The following is a 24,674-nucleotide window of genomic DNA, read 5'->3' as shown; positions in this document are numbered from 1 at the left end:
GAACCGGCAGCCTTCGCAGTTAGGAGCAGAGAGCTCCAACCACCTGAGCTACCGGGCTGGCCTAAGGTCCTTTCTTAATGCCTGGTCTTTTAAAATATTTTGAGTCTGTGACCACTGTTTTGTCCTTTTTACATATTAACTATTTCTTAATTTTTTGGGGGGGAATATTGGGAAATAGTGTGTTTTTCTCCAGGGCCCATTAACTCCAAGTTGTTGTCCTTCAATCTAGTTGTGGAGGGCGCATCTCAGCTCCAAGGCCGGTCGCTGTTTTCAGTTTTAGTTGCAGGGGACACAGCCTACCTTCCATGGGGAATTGAATTGGCAACCTTGTTGTTAAGAGCTAACCAATTGAGCCATCCGGCTGCCCCATACATATTAACTTTTTATAACATTATCTTAGAATAAAGAATGAGACAAATATCTTGTAAAATACTGAGTCTCTGTCACATTTGAAAGAAACCCCATTTCATTTAGGGGGAGATGGGACAACTACTACTCATCGTCTAGTTCGTCCTAGGACAGGTAATTTTTACATATTTTTCCCACTGTCTTTGCCCCAGATTGTCAAAGAATCCCTAGCAAGTTATAGGTATATTGTGGAATCAGTGAAAGGCAATGTTCGCTGCTATATTCCCATTATCTACAAAGTGCTTCGCATCATAGTAGATGCTCATTAAATTTTTGTGACTGTGTGATTAGTTTTTATTTCTAACTCCTTCTTGGCCCTGGTTTTTTCATCAGGAATTTCCTGTTATGTTTGTTTTCTATATATCTTCTTTTTTAGGTTCTATTATCAGTATAAATCCAAAAATCCAAGGGTAGAATTATATCTTTGCTAAATTTTGACCTAAAATTTGACGCTGAAATATTTCTTGCATTTCAGAGCAACAATTCACCTGTAAGATACTGTGGGGTAGTTTTGACAAAGGCCATTAAAGTGAAAATAACAAAAAACAGAAACTTGTGGTGTAGAAGAGATTGCGTAGCCCAATAGAATGGGCAGTTCCGAATTTTCTCAACTAACAGATTTTGCAATGCATTGTGAAATTTTGAATAACAGATTATACTGGATTCTTCGCTCTAGCACATCGCTGAGTCTTATATTCCATTTCTGGGCTTGTTTGTTGTAAGTTAGTATAGTTATTTGAAAGTGTTGTCTGGCCAAAATCTTAATGGATTTAATAGCTTGATTTGATTTACATATCATGTTTTGGAAGGATGTTTGAATATTTTTAAGTTTTGTTTTTACTTCAAAAAATATTTTTATCATGTAGTTATTTATTGATATGAACCCCCCTTTTAGAACTGCTTTAGCTGCATCCCACAAGTTTTTTTTATTTGTATTCATATTTTCACATGTCACAAAATATCTTTTATTTTTCTTTTGATTTCTTCTTTGACCCATTGTTTTCTCCAGTACCATTTTGTTTAATTTCCACATATTTATGCATTTTCCAGTGTTTTTTTTCTTGTTTGATTTCTAGTTTTATACCATTGTGACCAAAAAGATGCTGGATATGATTTCAATATTATTAAATTTATTTAGACTTGTTTTGTGGCCCAACATATGATCTATCCAGGAGAATGTTCTATGTGTGCTTGAGAAGAACGTGCATTCTGCTACTGTTGGGTGAAACATTCTATAATGTCTGTTGAGTCCCTCTGGCTAACGTGTAGTTTAAGTCCAATGTTTCCTTGTTATTTTTCTTGTGAAGAGATAAAAAGTTTTCTAGAGAAGCAAAAGGTGACGGAGTTTATCACCAGTAGAACGGTCTCACTAGAAATATTAAAGGTGCTTATTCAAGCTGAAATGAGAGGATGCTAATTAGTAATAGGAAAATATGAACATATAAATCTTACTGGTAAAGATAAATATATAGTTAAATTCAGAATACTCTTATGTTGTAATGGTGGTGGGTAAATCACTTATAAATCTAGAATGAAGGTAAAGACAAAAGTAGTAAAAAATAATTATAACTACAATAATTTGTTAATGGACACACAAGGTAAAAAATATAAATTGTGATATCAAAAACTTAAAACATGGAAGAGGGGAGTAAAAATATAAAGCTTTGGTATGCGTTTGTACTTCAGTTATTAGCATAAAATAGGCTGTTCTAAATATACGATGTTTTGTGTAAGCCTCATGGTAACAACAAAGCAAAAACCTATATAGATACCCTATATAGATATATATATATATATATATATATATATATAGAATAGTTTAAAAAAGAACATATATTATTGCAGATTAAGGAAGAATATATATTATATATGATATATATACATATATGTATATATGTATCTGTATATATCTATATATGTGTATATATATGTATATATATAGATATATGTATATATAGTAATATTGTAGTTTAAAGAGCAATGTAGGCAAAGGGACATATCCTGGAAGGTTAAATTTAAGAAGGATCTCTAAATGCTAGGTACTTTTCTTTGTCATTTTGGGCTACTATAACAAAACAAAATTCCGTAGACTTGGTTGCTTAGACAATAGACATTTATTTCTCACAGTTCTGGAAGCTGGTTAGTCAGGGTGCCGGCATCGGTGCACGGGACAAAAGCATTCACTCCATGACAGTACTGTAAATGAAGTCAGGGCCCCTGATGATGCCTTTATCACAGAATGTCACATTTTAATTTCCTTTGCCTTAACTAACCTGTTTTCTTTCATCTATGAAAATTTTGGGATTTAATCGACAGCTCAACCACCACTTTCTCAACTCTAAAGCAAAGGTTTTTGTGTCTTTACATATAATGTACCTACACTGTACACATTAAAAGCTTTTGCTCATTGGTCACATTGTCTTTTACCATTTTGCATACAACTTACTCAGCATAGAGTACTTTCTAGGGCAGAGCTTACCTCAAGCATATAACTGCCTTTGAGAATATAATATCCAGGAAAAGAGAAAGATGAGGGTATGTTTATTAATTGTTTTTCACTCGTAAACTTTTCACTTGTATTTCAGATTCTTCTTTGGAGTAAAACAGGTTTTTCACTGTTTACAAGATTATTTTTGAGTTGCAAAAACTCTCTCCATGTTTTTTTCCTTGTATTCCCCCATTCAGTCTTGGCTACCACAATCAGACAGAAAGCACAAGGACCACTTTTTCTTGCATGTGCACTGGAACTTTGGCAGCAGATAGTAATTGCTCCAGGTCTGTCAAATAGATGTACTAAAATTTTATTAGGTATAATGAGTGTTTTTTAGGGCATTGCTAATTTTTTGTTTGTTTAAATCAATACAATCAAATTGGATGATTCTACATGACACACTGATCTAGTGATTTCAACATACTTATGGAAGTTTCTGCTAACTGTTTTTGGGTGTTGCTTTCTCAATTTCCTTTTTTTTCTTTGCTCGGTTTCCTAAAGTGAATCAAAGGAAACCCCAGTCTCTGAAAAGACTTTTTCTTTTGAGTTTTGTTTTATATTGGAAACTTTGTAGTCTCAGTAGAATCTGTAAGATTGATGTTCAATCTCAAGTATTTCTGAATATATTCTTTTATCCACAGAAATATACCCTGGGAGGAAAATATAAGAAGAATCTTGTCCTCCCAAACACTGGACAACACAAGAGTTAACACACAATGGGGCAAGAAGAACCTCAAAATAAACGTGAGTACTTCTCTCTTTTCAATTTTAAAGAGGCAGACAAAATTATGACTAAGATTTAAAATACAAATTGATGGTAGCTGTCATTTTGAAGGTTGAATGTGATGATATGGAGAGGATATGGTGGAAAAAAATGAGGATGACTTTGGTGAAGAGGAAGGTCATAGACAAATTTAAATATATTGAGTAACAGAAACTCTTTGTAAAACATAAGTTGGGCCCAGAGAGGAGTTAAAGTATATAAAAGAAAAACAAGATGAAAAGAAAGAAATTTGGGAAGACTGTTTTAAAGGGAAGAGAGAGAAGAAATAGAAAACAAACCGACTAAGGCTCACAATATTCCTGAGGCTCTAACTTTACCCTGTTTTATGTTTTAAGTGACAGGAATGGATTTGTATTATGAGAACATTATATAACATTTTGAGAAATACAGAGAACAAACGCAAAAATATATCATTTTAAAATTAACGTTTCAAAAAAAATAAAAAATAAATAAAAAATATAAAATTAATGTTTTACTTTAGCTTGTTATCCCAACATGGCAAAGTTCAATGAACCCACAATGTAGTGATGCTATAAAATTGTTTTTATGTAACAATATGTCCTGGAGATTTTTTATGGCAATATGCACTGATATATATGATTATTTTAATTGCCATATAGAATTCCATTATATAGATTCACCATGATATAGAATCTCTACTATTGATAATACGTATGAAAATATTAAGTTTCGGTGTTTTTTTCTATTTCCATAAGTACTGTAAATGAATATCCTTTAACATAAATAAATTCAATTATTTCCATAGGATAGATCTCTAGAACTGAAATTCTTGTGAGAAATATTAATGTTTTTAAAAATTGATAAATGCTGTTAACTTGATCTGTCTAAAAGGCTTTCTAGTTTGTAGTTCAATAGAAGCATTTATTTCCTCACCAAGTGTGCTATGTGTATTTTTAATTTACTCTTTAAAATCTGATATATTAAAGATCACATCATAATATTTTGGCTTACATTTCTCTGATTGAGCATATTTTTATTCATTTTATGGCCAATTTATAATTTAGTAAATTAAATATTCAGTAAATTTCCTGCCAAATTTTTGCTGTTTTCTAATTGATTTTTTAAATTCTTTATACAGTCTGGATATTAATATTGTGACAAGATTTTTCTCCTGTATGCTCCTTGTGTTTTAACATAATTTGTTATATAGAAGTTTTAACTTTTATGTACCCAAATGATCAATTTTTTATAACTTTGGGTTTTGTATCTTCCTTATAAAAAGCCTTTTCTATTCCAACCTCCTCAATATTGTTCACGCAGTTCTGATCTATTGCTTGATTGATTTGTAAGGTCTAAAATTGATTTATTCAGGGGAAAACTTTAAGCCCTCCTCTAGATCTAAAATATTTTGAGTGATCTCATATTTAGCCTGATCCTTGGTAGAATTAGCTTCCCCAGCTCTTGTGGCTGAGAAGCAGATAACCTATTTGCCTTCCTTTCTGTCCTAGTAGAAAGAGACCCCCATTTCCAGCTGATCCCTTGGGCCATTGCTATTGTTTTCATCTCACTTCTTGGTGCCTGCTTTATTGCAAGTTGTTTGGGTAAGTTATTAGCAAAAGTGGAGCTCGCCTAGGGTTATTTTCCCAAACAAATTTCATAAAATTGCTCTAAATCTTTTGTTATCTTGATTTCCCCCAACATATCAATTTATAATAACTTCAGGGTCTTGGAATTAAAATTCAGGGCTATGTACTTGTCCTGCTATTCTTCGCTGGTGCTGCCTTGTGTCAGGGAATGAAAGATGGAATTTAGACCCTTTTCTATACACGTGAAGGTTGGTGGCTGTAGTAAATCATCCTCCATTTTGGAGTAGGATTACAAAGGGTTGCCTCTTATGCAAAAAACCAACTTTCAGATGGACTGCAGTCTGGCTTTGAAAAGAAGAATAGCTGGAAGACCAGTTGTTTCTGATATCAAGACCTTCTGCAATGTTATTATAATTAAAGTAATCTGATAAAGATGCTAGTATAGGCAAATAGCCCGAGAAAAAGAATAGAGAGCTTAGTTACAGATCCTGCATATTTAAAAACTCTTTATGTAAAACAGAAGGGGATACTACAGAGTTATAGGAAAAGGATAGTTTTGTTCAATTAATGGTGTACAGACCATTAATTATCCATAATTTAAAAATGAAATTGCTCTCCTGTCTCATATCATGCATAAAAACCAACCCATTTTGGTCAATGGATAATTGACCAAAATGTGAAAAGCAAATCAATAGCACTTTTTAGAAGATAAATGGAGAATGTCTTCATGATCTTGAGTCACAAAATGATTTCTTAAGCAAGTTACAAAATGTTCTAGCCAATAAATAAAATATTGACAAATGATATTACATTAAAGTAAAAATTACTGTACAACAAAAAATACCACTGAGAGAAAACAGATAGCCATAGGAGAAGATGTTTGTAATGCATATAATTAATAAAGAATTAGTGTACAGAATACATAAACAAATCCTTCAAATCAATATGAAAAATACTGACCATAAAACAGAAAAATGGGCAAAATTTTGAATAAGCACTATGGAAACAGAATGAAATGTCCAATAAACATATAAAATAAACATACAAAAACTCAACCATTAGTTTTGAAGGAAATGCAATTAAATTCACTATGAGATACCATTGATAACATACAAGAATGGCAATAATTTAAAAGTGTGGGACAGGCAGATATTGATGATACTTTGGAGCAACTGGACCTCTAATGAATTGTTGCTGGTAGGAGTGTAAAGCAGTAAACCCACTTTGGGAAAGTTGCCACTATCACAGTTGATAATACGTATATCCTATCACAGCAATTTCACGCCTAGGCATATGCCTTGCAGAAATGCATGCTTATGTGGTCTAGGATGCATGGTCAAAAATGCTGAGAGCAGCATAGCTCCCAATAGGCAGACACTGGAAGTAATGTAAATCTCTACCAGAAGAAAAACAGATAAATGCATTTTAGAGCATTAAGAAAATGGATCACTTTTACAGCAATGAAAATGGGTAAATTAAATTTGCACATAACAGCAGATAATGCTGAATGGAAGACAACCAAAAGAAGATATATTGTATGATTCCGTTTCATAAAGTTCAAAAGCAGGCAAATGTGATCTATATGGTTGAGTGATATGTTATTAAATGGTAAAGTTGTGAAGCAAAGCACAAAGTGATTACTTTAAAAGCTATGGCATGATTACCTTTAAGAGAGAGGGCGTGAGTTGCATTTGGATGTGAAGGCCACCTGGGGTGTTGGTAATGTTGTGTTTCTTGATCTGGGTAGTTGTTACCTAGAGTTTTCCCTTTACAATAATTTGATGATTTATGTTTTCCAGTTCTTTACAAATTTGTTATATTTCAAAGTAAAAATATTTAGAAGATAAATAAATGTATAAGGCTCATAAAACTTTGCAGAACAGTGTTCACCAAAATCTCCATGCTAACACAAACTCTGATAGAAAAGTATGCTTAAAAGCACATGCACCTAAAGGCTTGCAAAACTACTCTCATAAAGCACAAAATGCATAATATGATGAAATATTCATTTTCAACAGTTCTTTTCAACCAATTCACCTGAAACTGCAATAAAGGAATTGCATAGGAAGAAAAGAGAATGTGTGGGGCGGGGGTAGGCTTAGTATTAGGGTGTGAGAGAGATTAGAACAGTCAGCCCCATTTCTCTAGGTAAGCAGTTACATAGGGAAAGGAAACTAACTGTTCTCCCTCCTTGACAGTGACTCATTACAACTTTCTACACTGTAAGAGAAGCACGGGAGGATTCCAGTTACCAGAGCATCACAAAGAGCTGACCTGCATCAGAGGAAAATCAGAACGGAAAGGTACAGATAGCAGTAGCATAAGAGAATTTCTTTCTCATTTCCATTGCCATTCAAATTCATAATCTGGTTTAAAGTATATCAGTAATAAACCAGGAGAGATTAACATAACATAAAATGAGAATCTGGCACAAAAGTGAACATCAGTAAATTGAGAGAATTATTTCTCATGACTGTAATCAGTTGAATAACTGGAGGATATAACAATACACTTATGGGCCATTCTTGGCATCTAAATAATAATATTAATTTAATTATATTTCTTTTGAGTCAGACATAGCATAAGGACTGTTTCCTTCTAGAATATATAGCTTTGTTGAAGCATCTTTATCTCTTTTATTATTCTGGAATTTATAAAGTCTCATTTGGGAGAATGAGGAAATGCTTGAGAGTTTTAGCGTACTTTTTGCCTTCGTCTGTTAAAATGTCCTGCAAAAGTCTTTGTTACAAAACACTTTAATTTTGAATATAAATAGATGTAGGGATGTTGAAAAATAATCATTCCTTCTAAGAGATTACATCATCTATATATCACATGGTGATGGAAGAAAACATATTGTATGTTCATAAAACATTTCTGGAAGAACACATAAAATACTCTTACAGTGTTTTACCTATAGAGATAAGATTAAAGATGTTGGAAGAGAAAGTTTCAGTTCTGTTTTATGAACATGATGATGTTGCTATAAAGATAATTTATAGTGATATAAATATGAATGTGAGTTATTTAGTTAGAAAAATAGACAATTTTTAAAGAACAGTTTTATAGTTATAGCAAAACTGAGCAGATAATACAGAGTTCCCATGTGAACATAGTTTAAATGTGCAGAGCATAATGTCAATTCCAAAAGGATGGAATGGACCTTGAGAAATCGGTAGGAGACTGGACAGCAAGACATGCTCAGAGGAGTGAGAGTGAGAGTCGTAGGGCAGATGTTCCCATGTCACTCCCCTCCCCCGTGCACACAGTTTCCCCAGTTATTAACATCTTAACATTAGTAAGGTACATTCATTACAACTAATGAACCAGTATTAATATACTAGCGTTAATTAAAATTCATAGTTTATTCAGATTTCTTTAGTTTTTACCTAATGTTATTATTTTTTTTATTCGAGGACCCCATCCAAAATAGCTCATTACATTTAGTTTTCGTGTCTCTTTATGCTCCTCTTGGCTATGATAGTTTCTCAGATGTTTCTTGGTTTTGATAACTTTGGCAGTTTTGAGGAATATTGGCCAGGTATATTGTCGGATGCCCCTCTATTGGAAATTAGTGGTATTTTTCTAATGATTAGAGTGGGGTTATTGGTTTTTGAGAGGAAGATCATAGACATGAAGTACCATTTTCATCACATTATATCAATGTGTATACCATCAACATGATTTTTGACAATTGATATTGACTTTGATCACCTGCCTGAGGTAATATTTGTCATATTTCTCCATTATAAAGTTATTCTCCACCTCCCCTTTTCATACTGTACTCTTGGAGGGAAGTTGCTGTGTGCAGCCCACAATTAAGTATTGAGGAATTAGCCTCCCTGTCCTTTAAGGTGGAGCATTGTATTAGTCTGCTTGGGCTGCCGTAAGAAAATATAGGTATCCCCCGCTTTTCAGAAGTTTGCATTTTGTCACTTCACTTATACAAAAGACCTAAATTAGTACCTGTTTTTGTTAACCGAAGTAAATCTGAAGAGGATTTTCACTTTTACCAAAAAAAGAGCAAAAAACAAGCAAAGCAGTTACTGTTTGTTTTGCAGCAAGCTCCTAACAGAGACAGCACACACCTTGAGCAGCAAGAGTGGTCCCGCCAAACACCCTCCCGGGCAACTGCACTCAGCATCTCAGCATCAAGCTGCCACAGCTTTGATCTGTGTCTGTGAGCTTTGGTGTTTTATCTTGATTTATTTTGTGCGTCCATTAACAACAAGATGTGTCCTAAGTTATCAGAAAAGCCTGAGAGGTTATTTTTTGGGTCTGAGGAGCCATGGCTCCTGTTATTGAAGAATGGTGTTAGACACCAAGATCTGGACACTAGGTATGCTCATTGCTACTGGAGTATCATTTCTTTTAGGCCTTCTCAGCTGACAGAGCAAAAAAATATATATGTGTGTACTAACCTGTGTATATACATGTATCTATAAATATTTCTACATGTAACTATCTGTACCTATAATAAGTTAAACATCAGCTTTTACTGATGTCTCCAACTCTAATCCATTATCACATGCGTCATCCTAGTCTATACCCCTTGAGACCTTGAAGTGACAAATCTGGTTCTCACCATTGCCCAATACATTTACTTAATTATTCAATTCCAAGTAACACAGATCATAGTATCAGAGTCAGAAACTCATACCACCATGGGAAAGAACTTTATAACTAGAATACAGAGCTTATGCGCAGTTTCTTTTGTCTTTTATAGACTCCATTTCCAAAGTTACTTAGGTCATCACCTTACACCCCACCCTCTTCAGTGTGGTTGTTTCCTACACTTGTAATACATTTAGATTCTATTGTCACAGTCTTCATTCTTTCATGGGATCCCCTGACCTCCTAAATGAATTTTAAAAATTTGCATACAATAAATATGTAAAGTTCTATGGATTTTTGACAAATACATAATGTCATATATTCATTATTACAGTATCACAGAATAGTTTCAGTGGTCTAAAAATTTCCTGTGCTCCTTCCTCCTTTCCAAACTCTTAGTAATCACAGAAATGTTTACTTTTTCTAAACTTTTGCCATTTCCAGAATGCCTTATCATTAAAAATATACAGTAGGTAGTCAATTTACACTGGCTTATTTTACTTAGCAATATGCATTTAAGGGTCCTCCATGTCTTTTCATGACTAAATAGTTCATTTAAAAATCACTGAATACTATTCCTTTGTAGGGTGTACCAAAGTTTGTTTATTCTTCCACCTGTGAAAGAACATCTTGATTGCTTCCAATTTTTGATGCTTATAAATAAAGCTGCTGTAAACATTTGCATATAGATTTTAGTGTGGACATAAGTTTTCAACTCCATTAGGTCAATACCACGTAGAGGATATTGTGCTAAGTGTAGTAAGTCAGACAGCAAAAGACAAATGTCATATGATTTCACTTATAAGTGGAATCTAAAGAACAAACTAAATAACAGATGAAACAGAAACAAACTTATAGATGCAGAGAACATTTTGATGGTGGCCAGATGGCAGTGGGGTTGGGTGTGGGTGAAAAAGGGAAAAGATTAAGAAGTACAAATTGGTTGTTACAAAGTAGTCATGGGATATAGGATATAGCATAAGGAATATAGTCAGTAGTATGGTAATAACGATGTATGGTGACCAGAACCTGATGTCTTCACTAGTGAATTCTACCAAACATTCAAGTAGGATCTAATACATGTCCTACTCAAAATCTTCCAAAAAACTGAGGAAGAGACAATACTGCCTAAATCATTTTATGAGGCCAACATTACCCTGATACCAAAACCTGGTAAGGATAACGCAAAATAAAGGAAATTACAGACCAGTATCTCTGATGAATACAGATGCAAAAATTCTAAAAAATTTTAGCAAATCGAATATAGCAATACACTAAAAAGACTATACATCATGAGAAAGTGGGGTTAATCCCAGGGGTACAAGAATGAACCACATAAACAAAATAAAGGATAAAAACCATGTGATTATATTGATAGATGCAGAAAAAACATATGACAAGATACAATATTTATTTATGATTAAAACTTAATGAAATGGAAAATACCTTAGCAAAATAAAAAACATACATGACAAACCCTCAGCTAATATCATAATTAATGGTGAAAAACTGAACTTCTATGTTCAAGGACACAACAGGGCTGTCCCCTATCACCATTGCTTTTCAACATAGTATTAGAAGTCCCAGCCAGAGCAATCAGGCAAGAGAAAAGGCTTCCAAATTGGGAATGAAGGAGTTTAATTGTCACTTTCTGCAGATGACATGATGCTATATATAGAAAACCCTAAAGACTCCACCAAAAAAACTATTAGAAACCATAAATGAATACAGTACAGTTTCTGGCTACAAAATTAACATATAAAAATCCATTGCATTTCTATATACTAACAATGAAGTCTCAGAAAAAGAAAAGAAACAAACAACAACAACAACAACAACAAAAAACACCCAAAAACCAATTCCTTTTGCAATTGAAACAAAAAGAATAAAATACCTAGGAATAAACTTAACCAAGGATGTGAAAGACCTATACACTGAAAACTATGAGACGTTTTTAAAAGAAACGGAAGAAACCACAAAGAAGTAGAAAGATATTTCATGTTCATGGATTGGAAGAATCAGCATAGTTAAAATAGCCATGTTACCCAAAGCAATATACAGATTTAATGCAATCCCCATCAAAATCCCAATAGCGTTTTTTAAAGAAATAGAACAAAAAGTCATCAGGTTTGTATGGAACCACAAAAGACCCAGAATAGCCAAAGCAATCCTAAGAAAAAGAATAATGCTGGAAGTATCACACTCCCTGACTTCAGCTTGTATCTTGTTTCCCCCAAAATAAGACCGGGTCTCATATTAATTTTTGCTCTAAAAGATGCATTCGGGCGTATTTTCAGGTGATGTCTTATTTTTTCATGTACAACAATCTACTTTTATTCAAATATAGTCATTTCATTTTCTTCTGGAACATCATCATAACATACTAAATATGTCCATCTGGCTGACGATTTTAACTGGGGCTTGTTTTCAGTGTAAAACTTGTTTTTGGGGAAACACGGTACTATAGAGCAACAATAATCAAACAGTATGGTATTGGCAGAAAAACAGACACACAGACCAATAGAATAGAATTGAAATCCCAGAAATGAAACCATTTAAATATGGACAGATAATTTTAGACAAAGGAGCCAGAAACATATGGTGGAGAAAGATAGCCTCTTCAATAAATGGTGCTGAGAGAATTGGAAAGCCACGTGCAAAAGAATGAAACTAGATTGCTGTCTGTCACCGTGTACCAAAATTAACTCAAAATGGATCAAAAACCTAAACATAAGACGTGAAACAATATACCGCATAGAAGAAAACATAGGTACTAAACTTATGGACCTTGGATTCAAAGAGGATTTTATGAATTTGACCTCAAAGGCAAGGGAAGTAAAAGCTAAAATAAATGAATGGGACTATATCAAACTAGAAAACTTCTGCACAGCAAGAGAAACCATTGACAAAATAAAGAGGCAGTCAACTGAATGGGAGAAGATTTTTGCAAACAACGCCTCGGATTAGGGGCTAATATCCAAAATACATAAGGAACTCATAAAACTCAGCAACAAAAAACAAACAATCCAATTAAAAAAAGGGCCGAGGGGCTGGCCAGGTCGCTCAGGTGGTTAGAGCTCCATGCTCCTAACTCCAATGGCTGCTGGTTTGATTCCCACATTGGCCAGTGGGCTCTTAACCACAAAGTTGCTGGTTCAACTCCTCAGTCCTGCAAAGGATGGTGGGCTCCGCCACCTGAAACTAAGATTAAACAGGGCACCTTGAGCTAAGCTGCCCCTGAGCTCCCGGATGGCTCGATTGGAGTGCGTCCTCTCAACCACAAGGTTGCCGGTTCGACTCCCGCAAGGAATGGTGGGCTGTGCCCCCTGAAACTAGAAATGGCAACTGGACCTACAGCTGAGCTGTGCCCTCCACAACTAAGACTGAAAGGACAACAACTTGAAGCTGAATGGCACCCTGCACAACTAAGATTGAAAGGACAACAACTTGACTTGGGAAAAGAAAAAGGCCTGGAAGTACACACTGTTCCTCAATAAAGTCCTGTTCCCCTTCCCCAATAAAATCTTAAAAAAAAAAAAAGAATGGGCCGAGGACCTGAATAGACATTTCTCCAAAGAGGACATACAGATGGCCATATGAAAAAATGCTCAACATCACTAATCATCAGAGAAATGCAAATAAAAAGCACAATGAGATGTCCCCTCACACCAGTTAGAATGGTTATTATCAACAAGGAAAATAATAACAAGTGTTGGAGAGGCTGTGGAGAAAAAGAAACCCTCATACACTTCGTGGGAATGCAGACTGGTGCAGCCACAGTGGAAGGCAGTGTGGAGGTTCCTCAAAAAATTAAGAATATAATTACCACATGACCTAGCAATCCCTCTCCTGGGGATCTACCCAAAAAATCGAGAAACCTTTATCTGTAAAGATATGTGTGCTCCGATGTTCACTACAGCTTTATTTACGGTGGCCAAGACATGGAAACAACAAATAGATGATTGGTAAAGAAGAGGTGGTATATATACCACAATGGAATACTACTCTTTCATAAGGAAACATGAAACAGTGCCATTTGTGACAACATGGATGGATCTTGAGATTATTATGCTAAGAGAAATAAATCAGACAGAAAAAGTCAAGAACCATATGATTTCACTGATATGTGGGATATAAAACTGTAAGCAACAAAAGAGCAAGATAAACGAATAGGGAAACAAAACCTCATAGACACAGACAATAGTTTAGTGGTTACCAGAGGGTAAGGAGGGAGAGAGATGGTAAATGGGGTCAAATATATGGTGATGAAGAGAATTGACTCTGGGTGGTGAGCACACAACATAGGTGATGTATTACAGACCTGGACACCTGAAACCTATGTAACTTTACTAACCATTGTCTCCCCAATAAACTTTAATTTTAAAAAGTCAGATAATTCTAATATTTCTGTTGTATTGCCATGTACTTGTTTTCTTTTTCTTTTATATTAATTTTGAGAACATTTTGGTGTTTGGTATAATGAGTGATTTTCCACTGAAACCTAGATGTTTCTGTATAATGTTCTGAGTGTCTGGATCTTATTTAAACCTGTTTTAGCTGGCTTTTCCTGATAGCACTCTGGCAAGGGAAAGGGGGCCCTGCTTTGTTACTGCTTGTTGTAGGTAGACTTGACCTTTACACCTGATGGGCGGGGGCTCCTTGTTACCTCTGGATGCAGATAGGAGTCCCGGTTTCCATGTGGTTCCCCCTTGTCCTTAATTTTAACACACACTGTGAATTACTTTTCTCACATTGTACCTATATGGCCTTATGTCACTACAGAGAAAGACTGGAGCTGCTGCCCAAAGGGTTGGAAATCGTTTAGTTTTAATTGCTATTTTATCTCTACTAAAAACGAAAATTGGACTGAGAGTGAAAAGAACTGCTCAGGAATGAAGGCTCACCTGCTAGTGATCAACACAAACGATGAGCAGGTACTTTCTAATAAATAATGAAGTCAGGAATTTTGTCTGGGTTTTGTACACTTTTTGGCTAAGGAAGACATTTTTCATTGTTGTGGGATATTGGTGCTGTGGCAAAAGACTTTACAATAGATAGGAAAGGTTACTTAAGCCTTTACATTCCACATCTCCTCTCGTTCCTGCTTCCAGGAAACTAATCTCCTTCAACATAAATGGGGACATTTAAAATATAATATGTGGGGGCTGAAAGGAAGAATGAAATTATTTCAGCCTGAAATATCAGTTTATTATTGCAACATGTAAATATTTTATAAATTACAGTTTAACAGAGAAGGGGTATTAGGTCAAATAGGGAATCAAGTTCAATCAGGAAGAGTCACAATCAACAATCAGAAATGAAGTAAAAGAATTTGAGGCTGGTTAAGGAAAATAATCTACAAGTGTTTTCTCATGCATAACTTTGAAGTATATCATCTCTCAGTGAAGAAAAGAAGGGAAGTGAGTCTGAGGTGAGAATTCACTATGATCATGGATAGAAATTGCTTCCATATGTATTGAACAATGCTATACTCTGAATGTTTGTGTCCTCTCCAAATTCATATGTTGAAATTGTGATTCCCAAAAATGATGGTATTAGGAAGTGGGGCCTTCACAAGGTGCCTAGGTCATGAGCACCAATAAATTGGATTAGTGTTCTTATCAAAAAGACCCCAAATCGCTACATTGCCTTTCCACTATGTAAGGACACAGCCAGAAGGTGCCAGACATGCCCCACCATGCTAGTACCCTGATCTGGGATTCCAGCCTTTAGAACTGTGAGAAATAGATTTGTTGTTTATAAGCCACCCAGTCTGTGGTATTTTGTTGTAGGAACCCAAAGAGATTAAGACAAATGTCATGCTCACAAGTGATGTCTACGTGTGGTCCTGCACTGCACAGCCAGAGAAGGCCTAGGATCCTGGGCAGGGCCTCCACGTGTTTGTTCCTGGAGCTTCTCCTTTCCTTCTCTTCTCCCTAAAGCCATAAAGAAATCAATTCAACATGAATACTCTAAAGGCTGTAACTGCTTTCTTTTCTTCCTTCAGGAATTTATCACTGGGAACCTGGATACAAGAGAGGCTTATTTTGTGGGGCTGTCAGACCCAGAGGGGACAGGAAACTGGCAATGGGTCGATCAGACACCATACAGTCGTAGTGCCACGTGAGTATAGAATTAGATAAAGGAACCCTGTGTCTTGGATCATCAGGCATTTTAGGGTGTCCCGACTATCAATGCCAACTGTCAGGTATTAAAATAAAATAGCTTACTTTTCTTTTAACTCTTGGGCACTATGTTAATAATTTTATATCTAATTTAATCACAAAGAATTCTATGAGACACACATTATTTTTCTCACTGTAGCGCTGAGGAAGCTGAGTTCAGAGAGTTTAGATACCTCAGGAATATTATCCAGTGGTGGCATCTGTGGTCCTTAAACCAAGGCTATCTGATACCAAAGTCTGTGCTTTTAACCAGTACATTTATATTTCTAAGTATAACAAATATTTATGTCTGTAATGATTATAACTAATTGATAATATTTACTATCTCTCATAAATCAAATATACTAAATTCTCATAGTTTTTTAATATCTCATATTTATGAGGGTATTTTAAAACTCTTAAGTACTTTAAAACATTTTAGTACATTACCGCCTTTGGTCCTTAGGTGAAATATATAGGGGTATTAGTTTATTCTTTTTTTTGATATGTAAATGAGGGAAATTAAAATACTTGTCCAAGATAACAGGAATAGTAGCAGATTCAGAGATTTTAGCTATTTCTTTAGACTCCAAAAGCAGTACATTTAAAAAAAAAAAGGAAACAAACTACATTGACTGATACTTGGGACAAGGGGACCAGGGTAAAACCTTGTCATCATTTAAAGGAGCCTAGACAGTGACAATACCCTAGGAACAAGGCATATAGATGGACAAATAGAAGGGAGCCTCTGGAATATCTACTGGGAAAGAGTTTAATGCAATAAGATGACACAGTACTGGATGATGTAGGCTTAGTTTTCAAGGGAAATGCCAGAGACACAGATGGAGAAAACATAGCATGCGAAGTAGGAAAGGAATGATTTGGGCATATCTGCCTCGATTTTCACAAAGTTAAACCCCAGCTTTCTCCCTCACTGTCTCTAACCCTTCTCGCTATTTGAAGACACATCCTCATCCTTTTTCCCCCTTTCAGATTCTGGCACCAAGGTGAACCCAGTCATCCTGATGAACGTTGTGCTACACTGAATGCTCGTCAGCAGGGATGGGGCTTCAATGATATCTCCTGTAACCTACCTCTAAGATCAATTTGCAAGATGATGAAGATCTACTTATGAATGAAAATTCTCGGTGAACGTGTGTTTGAATTGGTGTCCACCATTAAAGAGAGAGCTAATTTGCTTTTTACTTTTATTTTTTAAAACTTTTTTTTAAATTGGGGAATATTGAGGGACAGTGTGTTTTTCTAGGGCCCAACAGCTCCAAGTCAAGTCGTCGTTCTTCAGCCTAGTTGTGGAAGGCGCAGCTCAGCTACAGGTCCAGACGCTGTTTTCAATCTTAGTTGCAGCGGTCACAGCTTACCATCCATGCAGGAATTGAACCGGCAAGTTATAATGTTGTTAAGAGTTCAGGCTCTCACCAACTGAGCCATCTGGCCGCCCCTAATTTGCTTTTTAAATTTCATATGTAAGCTTGTATGAGTGATCTCCATAGAATTTTCCAGTAAGCTGTCACCTAGTTCACCTATGATAAAATCAGTGTACACATTCATTTATTTATTCATTAATAAGATGAAAATATACTGAGCATTTTCCATGTGCAGACACATACTGGAGACACTATCTGTAGACAAACGGAAGAAGCATGAGCCTCCTCTCCCAATTTTTGTCTAATTGCTAAGGGGTTCGATACTGATATGATATGATGTGGCTGGATCCTCCATCTATGTGGATTTTTCTCTTTATGGGTTGGTCAAAAGAAAATAATACTGAATATTACATTCCATTTATCAGATTTATTATTTTCACTGAAAGCAAACTATTTATCAGTTGGAATATAATATACCTCAGTGTAAGATAATTTCCAGCTTTGGTCCAGTGGGCTCTTGGGCTTCCTAACATTCTCTATTTGGTCTTGGATTGTCATTTAACATCAGAGTACAGCCATAGGATAATCAGAGATTGAGCATTGGATGTTTAGAATTAGTAGTTATTACTGGTGTGAAACAGAATATAAACAGAGCCACTTTAAAAAGGGAGTTGGAGTTGCCATCCCAGAGGAAGTGCCTTGCATGTCTTACCCCTCCTTTGGGATGTTAAAACTTGGCAAAATAACCTTTGAACTGGACCTAAAGGAGCACTGTATCCCAAACAACTGTCTGCAAGGATAAGCAAAAAAAGCTGATATTATGATTACCTGGCTGAAAATTAAAGACATTCTTTAGAATTAGCATTACTATGTTAGTCTATCTGCACCTATAGAAATCCCTTTCTTCTATTCATGTAATTGTTCCCCTTACCTTTCTCATAAATACACCTCGTCTTTAACTTATAGTTGGAACGCTATTTGGGTGTATGCCTGAATCATAGCTTTTGGATCTCAAATGCTTGTTGCCTCTCACTTTGGCCTTTTATTTTTCGGTTAACACTGGTGAGTTGATGCAGATTTGTATTCATCAGGTATTTTGATACATTTTTTTCTTTGGTTAAGTTTTATGGTTTCTATGTATGGTTTGCCACTCAAAAGGTCCTATGGTGTATTTGTAGTCCCCTTTTTACCAAAGTTCTTATAGATCATTTTCTTTCTACAACAATATAAAACATATCATATTTACAATAAAGCCTGTAATTCATTGCTTTAGTATAGTAGTTGTAATTGATCATGATAAAGCTAATTCTGGAGAACTGAAGAATATGGAAAGAATGGTTTTTTGCCATGCTCATTGCCTCAACTTTTTTGAATCAACTTTATTGAACCAACTTTATTGAAGTATAACTTGATGCAATAAAATATACCTGTCTTAGTCAGTTCAGGCTGCGAAAATGAAGTACCGTAGACTAGGTCGCTTACAAACAACAGAAATTTGTTTATTCCCCACAGTCCTAGAGGCTGGAAGTCCAACATCAGGGTTCCAACTTGGTCGGGTTCTGGTGAGGGCCCTCTTCCAGGTGGCAGACTACTATCTTCTCACTGTATTACAATTAAAAAAATTTTTTATTTAGTAAAACTAAGTGTAATACATATCTCTGCTTATCTTTAGTATGGTTAATCAACCAGTTTAGAAAGATGTGTTAATATCTCCAACTATAAATGTTGGTTTATCTAATTGTACCCTTACTGCTATCAGTTATTCCTTTATATAATTTGAGTCTCTCTCTTGTTATGATTAATATTCTGTGATGCCTTTTAACAATATGTGACATTCTTCTTCATTTACAATAGTTTGCATTGAATTCTATTTTATTAGCAATTCAAATTGATATTCAAATTTTTAGTTCACATTGCCTGAATCTTTTTCTTTTCTTTTTCTTTTTTCCTTTCTTTTTGATTTCATCTCATCCCGTCAACATTTTTGAATTTTTCTGCTACTTGTTTAGTATGCCTCTTGTAAACAGCATTCTTTGGTCGATCTCAATAGTTTCTGTCTTAAGTAGTGAGTTCAACCCATTTCTATTTATTGTGATTATTTTATACTGAGTTATCACTGCTACCTTATTTCATGTTTTCAATGCACTATTCTTCAATTTTGTTTCTTTTTAAACATTGCTTTCTGTTTCTCATTAAATAAATCAAAATATTTTCTGATTTTTTTTTTTTTAGTTTTATTTTATTTTATTTTATTTTTACATCCCTCACACCGTGAACCTCCCTCCCCCCATCCACCACCACCCCGACCTCACACCGAGCCATCACATTATACACATAAAATTATAGTTGGCATTCATTAATGTCCAGTCTCTGGTGTACAATGCCATGACCAGGCATCCACAGCATCCCTGAGGTGGTCTCCCAAACAGGACACATGTCCATCGGACACCCAACAAAATCCCCAAACACTATTGAATAAGTTCCCCAAAGTAATTCTCAAAAAACCCTGAGGCCATCCTGTGGTCACCAGCCGCCCCCCAATCCCTTCACCCTTCCCCCCATCTCCAACCCCCTCCCCCCCGCCCATCTAACAACTCTCGGTTTTTTGTGTCCCCAAAACTGTTTCTGATTAGTTCATACACATATTCTTTTCTTTAGATTCCGCATATAAGTGAGATCATATGGTACTTGTCTTTCTCTTTCTGACTCATTTCACTTAACATAATGTTCTCTAGATCCATCCATGTTGTTGCAAATGATAAGATTTCTTTTTTCTTTATGGCTGCGTAATACTCCATTGTATAAATGTACCACAGCTTCTTAATCCAGTCATCGACCGATGGGCATTTCGGTTGTTTCCATATCTTGGCTATTGTGTAAAGTGCTGCAATAAACATAGGAGTGCATACAGATTTTTGAATTGGAGTTTTGGATTTCTCCGGGTAGATGCCTAGAAGTGGAATTACTGGATCATAGGGTAGTTCTATCTTCAGATTCCTGAGATACCTCCATACTGTTTTCCATAGTGGCTGCACTAATCTGCAATCCCACCAACAGTGCACTAGCATTCCCTTTTCTCCACATCCCCGCCAGCATTTGTTGTTTGTTGATTTATTGATGATAGCCATTTTGACTGTGGTGAGGTGGTATCTCATTGTGGTTTTTATTTGCATTTCTCTGATGGTTAGTGAGGTTGAGCATTTCTTCATATGTCTTCTTGCCTTCTGTATGTCCTTTTTAGAAAAATGTCTCCTCAAGTCCTCTGCCCATTTTTTAATTGGGTTGTTTGTTTTTTTGGAGTTGAGTTGAGTAAGTTTTTTATAGATTTGTGATATTAATCCCTTATCAGATATATCATTGGCAAATATCTTTTCCCATTCAGTAGGATCCCTTTTTGTTTTATTGATGGTTTCCTTTGCTGTGAAAAAACTTTTTAGTTTGATGTAATCCCACATGTTTATTTTTTCTCTTACCTCCCTCGCGCGAGGGGATATATCAGTGAAAATCTTACTCCGGGTAATGTCCATGAAGTTTCTTCCTATATTATCTTCAAGATATTTTATGGTTTCAGATCTTACATTTAAATCTTTAAGCCATTTTGAATTTATTTTTGTATATGGTGTGAGGAGGTGGTCCAGCTTCATTTTCTTGCATGTGTCTCTCCAGGTTTCCCAATATTTTCTGAGTTTAAAAAGTTACCTTCTATTTTTGTCTTATGGTAGATACTATTGACCTCAGATTCATACTCATGTTTATTGACATTATCAATTTTTTAGACATTGTATTTGCCAGGATAGACTGTATTATGCTGTGAGAAACAATTACACCAAAACAAAACTACTTTTTCATGCTGCATGACTATTTCTAATTGGTAAGACTCTTTATTACTGTTCTCCTCACTTGGGAGTCAAGACAGATGGAACAGCCACTATATGAATGATTATGGGGGAAAGAGAGCTCTGAAGGTTCTCTTATAAGTTGTAAATGTTTTTTGTTTTTTAAATGTAAAGATTTGTTTTATTTCTATTGGGGGAAGGAAGAGGATAAATAGAACTGTTTTCCAATTTGCTCTCCACTGTATACACACATACCCACACGCATACATACACATGCATACACCAAAAATACCCCAAACAAAAAAAATGAAAGAAAAAGCCAAGAGCCAAAAATCAAAACACCCTCAAACTGCATCAATACTTCATATTTTGACCAAAAGAACAGATCCTGGGAGGAAGTGCAAAATGCAAAATCAAATGACCAAAAAATGCTGAACAAACAGCATTATTAATATACAAAATATTTATATTACTGAACTAGTAACAGTTGATGTTCTCCGTGTCTGTAAAACTTTGGAATCACAAGCTGATCTGTTAAATCTAGTCCATGCCAGCTTCCAAAAACCAGAGAGATTTTAGTTAGCTTCATTTTTTGATGCCTCATCAAAATTTTCTACGAGATCTGGAACATCATCATCCTCCTCGTCAATATCTTCTGGTTTTGGTGCTTTGCTATCCAACACTTGCCGAGGGAACTGTTCAGCTAACTTCCTAAGACTTGTTAAGCTATCAGCACCAAGTTGACTTAATATTCCAGGTAGCATCTCTGTGATTGGTTTGGCTTCTGCATGACCAGTAATTGCAAAGGTGTTAGCAGAAAGGGAAGCTTGAACTTTGGGATTGTTGAAATGAATAACTGTCCCATCATCTTTAATCATGTTTACCTCTTCAATACCAGCTATATTATTCACAGCCAGTTTTTTAAGAGAACTCTGAAGTTTTTTTGTCATCAGCTGTAGCTGTTCTATGTACCACCTTCTTCTTTCTGCGAGCTGTACCCTTGCCCCCTATCCGGACCTGAGCCTGAAGTTTGGCTAACTTTTCTTGATTCATGCTGTTAGTAAATCTGAAGAAGGGAGGGTCCTCCAACACCAGCACGCGGCAAGAGCAAGATGGCTGCCTCAGTCAAGACAGAGAAAGACGACTATAAGTTGTAAATGTTTTGACCTGATGTGAAACATATCACAAATTATTGGCCAGGATGAGCCACAAGGCTCCATTTTTTTCTTTCACTAAATGTATTTATTTTTAAAAATTAGAATACAGGGGGCGACAAGGTAGCTTAGTTGGTTAGCGTGCAGTGCTCTTAACAACAAGGTTGCCAGTTTGATCCCCACATGAGCCACTGTGAGCTGTACCTTCCAGAACTAGATTGAAACAACTACTTAGCTTCGAGCTGATGGGTCCTGGAAAAACACACTTAAATTAAAAAAATTTTAAATACAGTTAATATATAGTATTATATTAGTTTGAGGTTTACAGCATAGTTCTTCAAAAATTTACAAGGCTTCACTTAACCCTAGTGACTGAGATTATATGATCGGAAGATAGTAAAACTAGAATATTTGGCAAACATAAGTCATAACAACATACTTATCAATATCTTTATGTTTTTTCATAAAAACACAAGCATGTTAGTACATTCTTAGGTCCTTTTATTCTTCTCTGTGCTCCCTGTGTGTATGTTATATGTCACTGATTGGCTCTGCCTCCCTATGCAACCCTATGAACCCTATGCAACCCTATGAATGAGTGAGTCCAGTGTCCTGTTCTCAACTGCCACTCAACTCTTTTAGACTCATGCCTATGGCTCCTTTTGTGGAGTCTTCATCTTTCTTGCTGCCTTTTATTTTCCCAGCATTATTGTCTTTTCCAAAGCCCTGCCTTCTCATCATGTGCCTGAAATAGGACAGCTTTAGTTTTGTCACTTTTGCCTCCAGTGGTGTTTCAGGCTTAAATTGCTCTTGGACCCACCTGTTTGTCTTTCTGGAGGTCCAGGGTATCCATAGAGCTCTCCTCCAACATCCTATTTCCAATGAATCCAGTTTTTTCCTCTCAGCCTTTCTCACCGTCCACCCTTTTCATCCATACATAGTAATTGAGGATATGAGGGTGTGGATGATCTTAGCCTTGGTCTCTAATGACACACGTTTGTTCTGAGTGATCTCTCCAAATTCTCCCATTGCTGCCGTTCTGAGTCTCAGCCGTGTCTTGATGTCTTGGCTGCAGTCTCCATTTGACGACTGCGCCAAGGTAAGGAAATATTTTACAATTTCAGTGTCTTCATTGTCAATGTTAGAGTTGTATATTTCTTTTGCAGTCATTATTTTTGTCTTCTTGATGTTCAAATGCAGTTCTGCTACCTTGTTTCAAACTCTGGGAACCTGGTTGTTCAGTAACCTTAGTTTTCGTGAAATGCATGAGCAGACTTCCTATACATTTTTCTCTCTTTTGAAGTTTTTAGTTGGCTTATTTCTGTTTTTTGCAAATGAAAGACTTAACACAATACACAGGTTAAATAGAAAATGAGAGGTAAGACAATGACGACCTAAAAAGGATTATAATGGAATCTAAAAGTATAGTGATTTGGCAGAACAGCTATAGCCTTAAAACAAAAGTTAAGTATGCCCTTGACAATAAAAGAAATGTAGATGTAAGTGTTTAATCTCTGTTTTCTAAGGATTTCATAATTTATTATTATTACTATTATTATTATTATTATTATTAAAGTGGGGTAGACAGCATCTATACTGACTGGTATGTAAATACCAGTCGGGAACGTGCAGTATGGATACTGTCTACCCTACTTGAATAATGTTCTTTTATTAATGTCCTTGACTACAATCTTTCCTCTAGGGTATGTCAGCAGCCCTTAAGGAAAGAAAGGGAGATCTTTACTGTTGGTCTAGACATACTCACTTGTAAACATTTCCGATTTGCTCTGTCCTATCTGACCTCTGAGAAGCATATTACCTCAGATCAGTGTTCTTTACTTGTTCCACCAAGAGAGGAAACTGTGGGCCCTTGTTGCTTCATTGGATTTCTGCTATGGTTGTCATCCTGTTTGTCTATGCTGCTTTCATCATCACTGGAGTTGGTGTACAACTTTCCCTTCTCTGCCTCTTGCACAGATTCCTTTTTTAGTGTAGTCCAGTCATGGTTTCTATACATACATATGCGATATGTTCTTATTTCCTATTAGTCTATGTTTTTAATTTACTTTCCAGCTAGAGTTCATTTGATCAGTGGTATCTTACCTGATAAAATATCCTTCTTTTCTCAGAGGACTACAACCTAGTGGTTAACAGTATGGCCTTAAGTTCCATGATACCTAGATCTGAATTCCAGTTCTATTTTACTCTCTGCAAGAGCTCAGGAAAGTTTTTAACTTTTCATATATATAAAACATATTATATGTATGTTATTTTCAAAGGGGGAAAATAAT

General features: G+C 35.6%; 2 protein-coding genes across 2 annotated transcripts; one reads left to right on the top strand and one right to left on the bottom strand.

The window, feature by feature from the left end:
- Nucleotides 1–3,350: 3,350 nt before the first annotated feature.
- On the top strand, nt 3,351–19,609 carry LOC308502302 (C-type lectin domain family 4 member D-like). Its single transcript, XM_081059910.1, has 6 exons — nt 3,351–3,643; nt 5,156–5,245; nt 7,429–7,533; nt 14,627–14,778; nt 15,852–15,967; nt 17,002–19,609. The coding sequence occupies exons 1-6, from the start codon at nt 3,616–3,618 to the stop codon at nt 17,141–17,143; spliced, it is 633 nt and encodes a 210-aa protein (XP_080916036.1). The 5' UTR covers nt 3,351–3,615; the 3' UTR covers nt 17,144–19,609.
- Nucleotides 19,610–21,716: 2,107 nt separating this feature from the next.
- Nucleotides 21,717–22,346, bottom strand: LOC308502303 (transcription factor BTF3 homolog 4-like). Its single transcript, XM_081059911.1, is given in 2 exon segments — nt 21,717–22,173; nt 22,175–22,346. Coding segments are annotated over 2 exon segments (477 nt in total). The 5' UTR covers nt 22,283–22,346; the 3' UTR covers nt 21,717–21,804.
- Nucleotides 22,347–24,674: the final 2,328 nt, after the last annotated feature.

Source organism: Rhinolophus hipposideros, assembly GCF_964194185.1.
Source record: "Rhinolophus hipposideros genome assembly, chromosome: 9".
Classification (NCBI taxonomy): domain Eukaryota; kingdom Metazoa; phylum Chordata; class Mammalia; order Chiroptera; family Rhinolophidae; genus Rhinolophus; species Rhinolophus hipposideros.
This window is presented reverse-complemented; position numbering and strand designations above follow the sequence as displayed.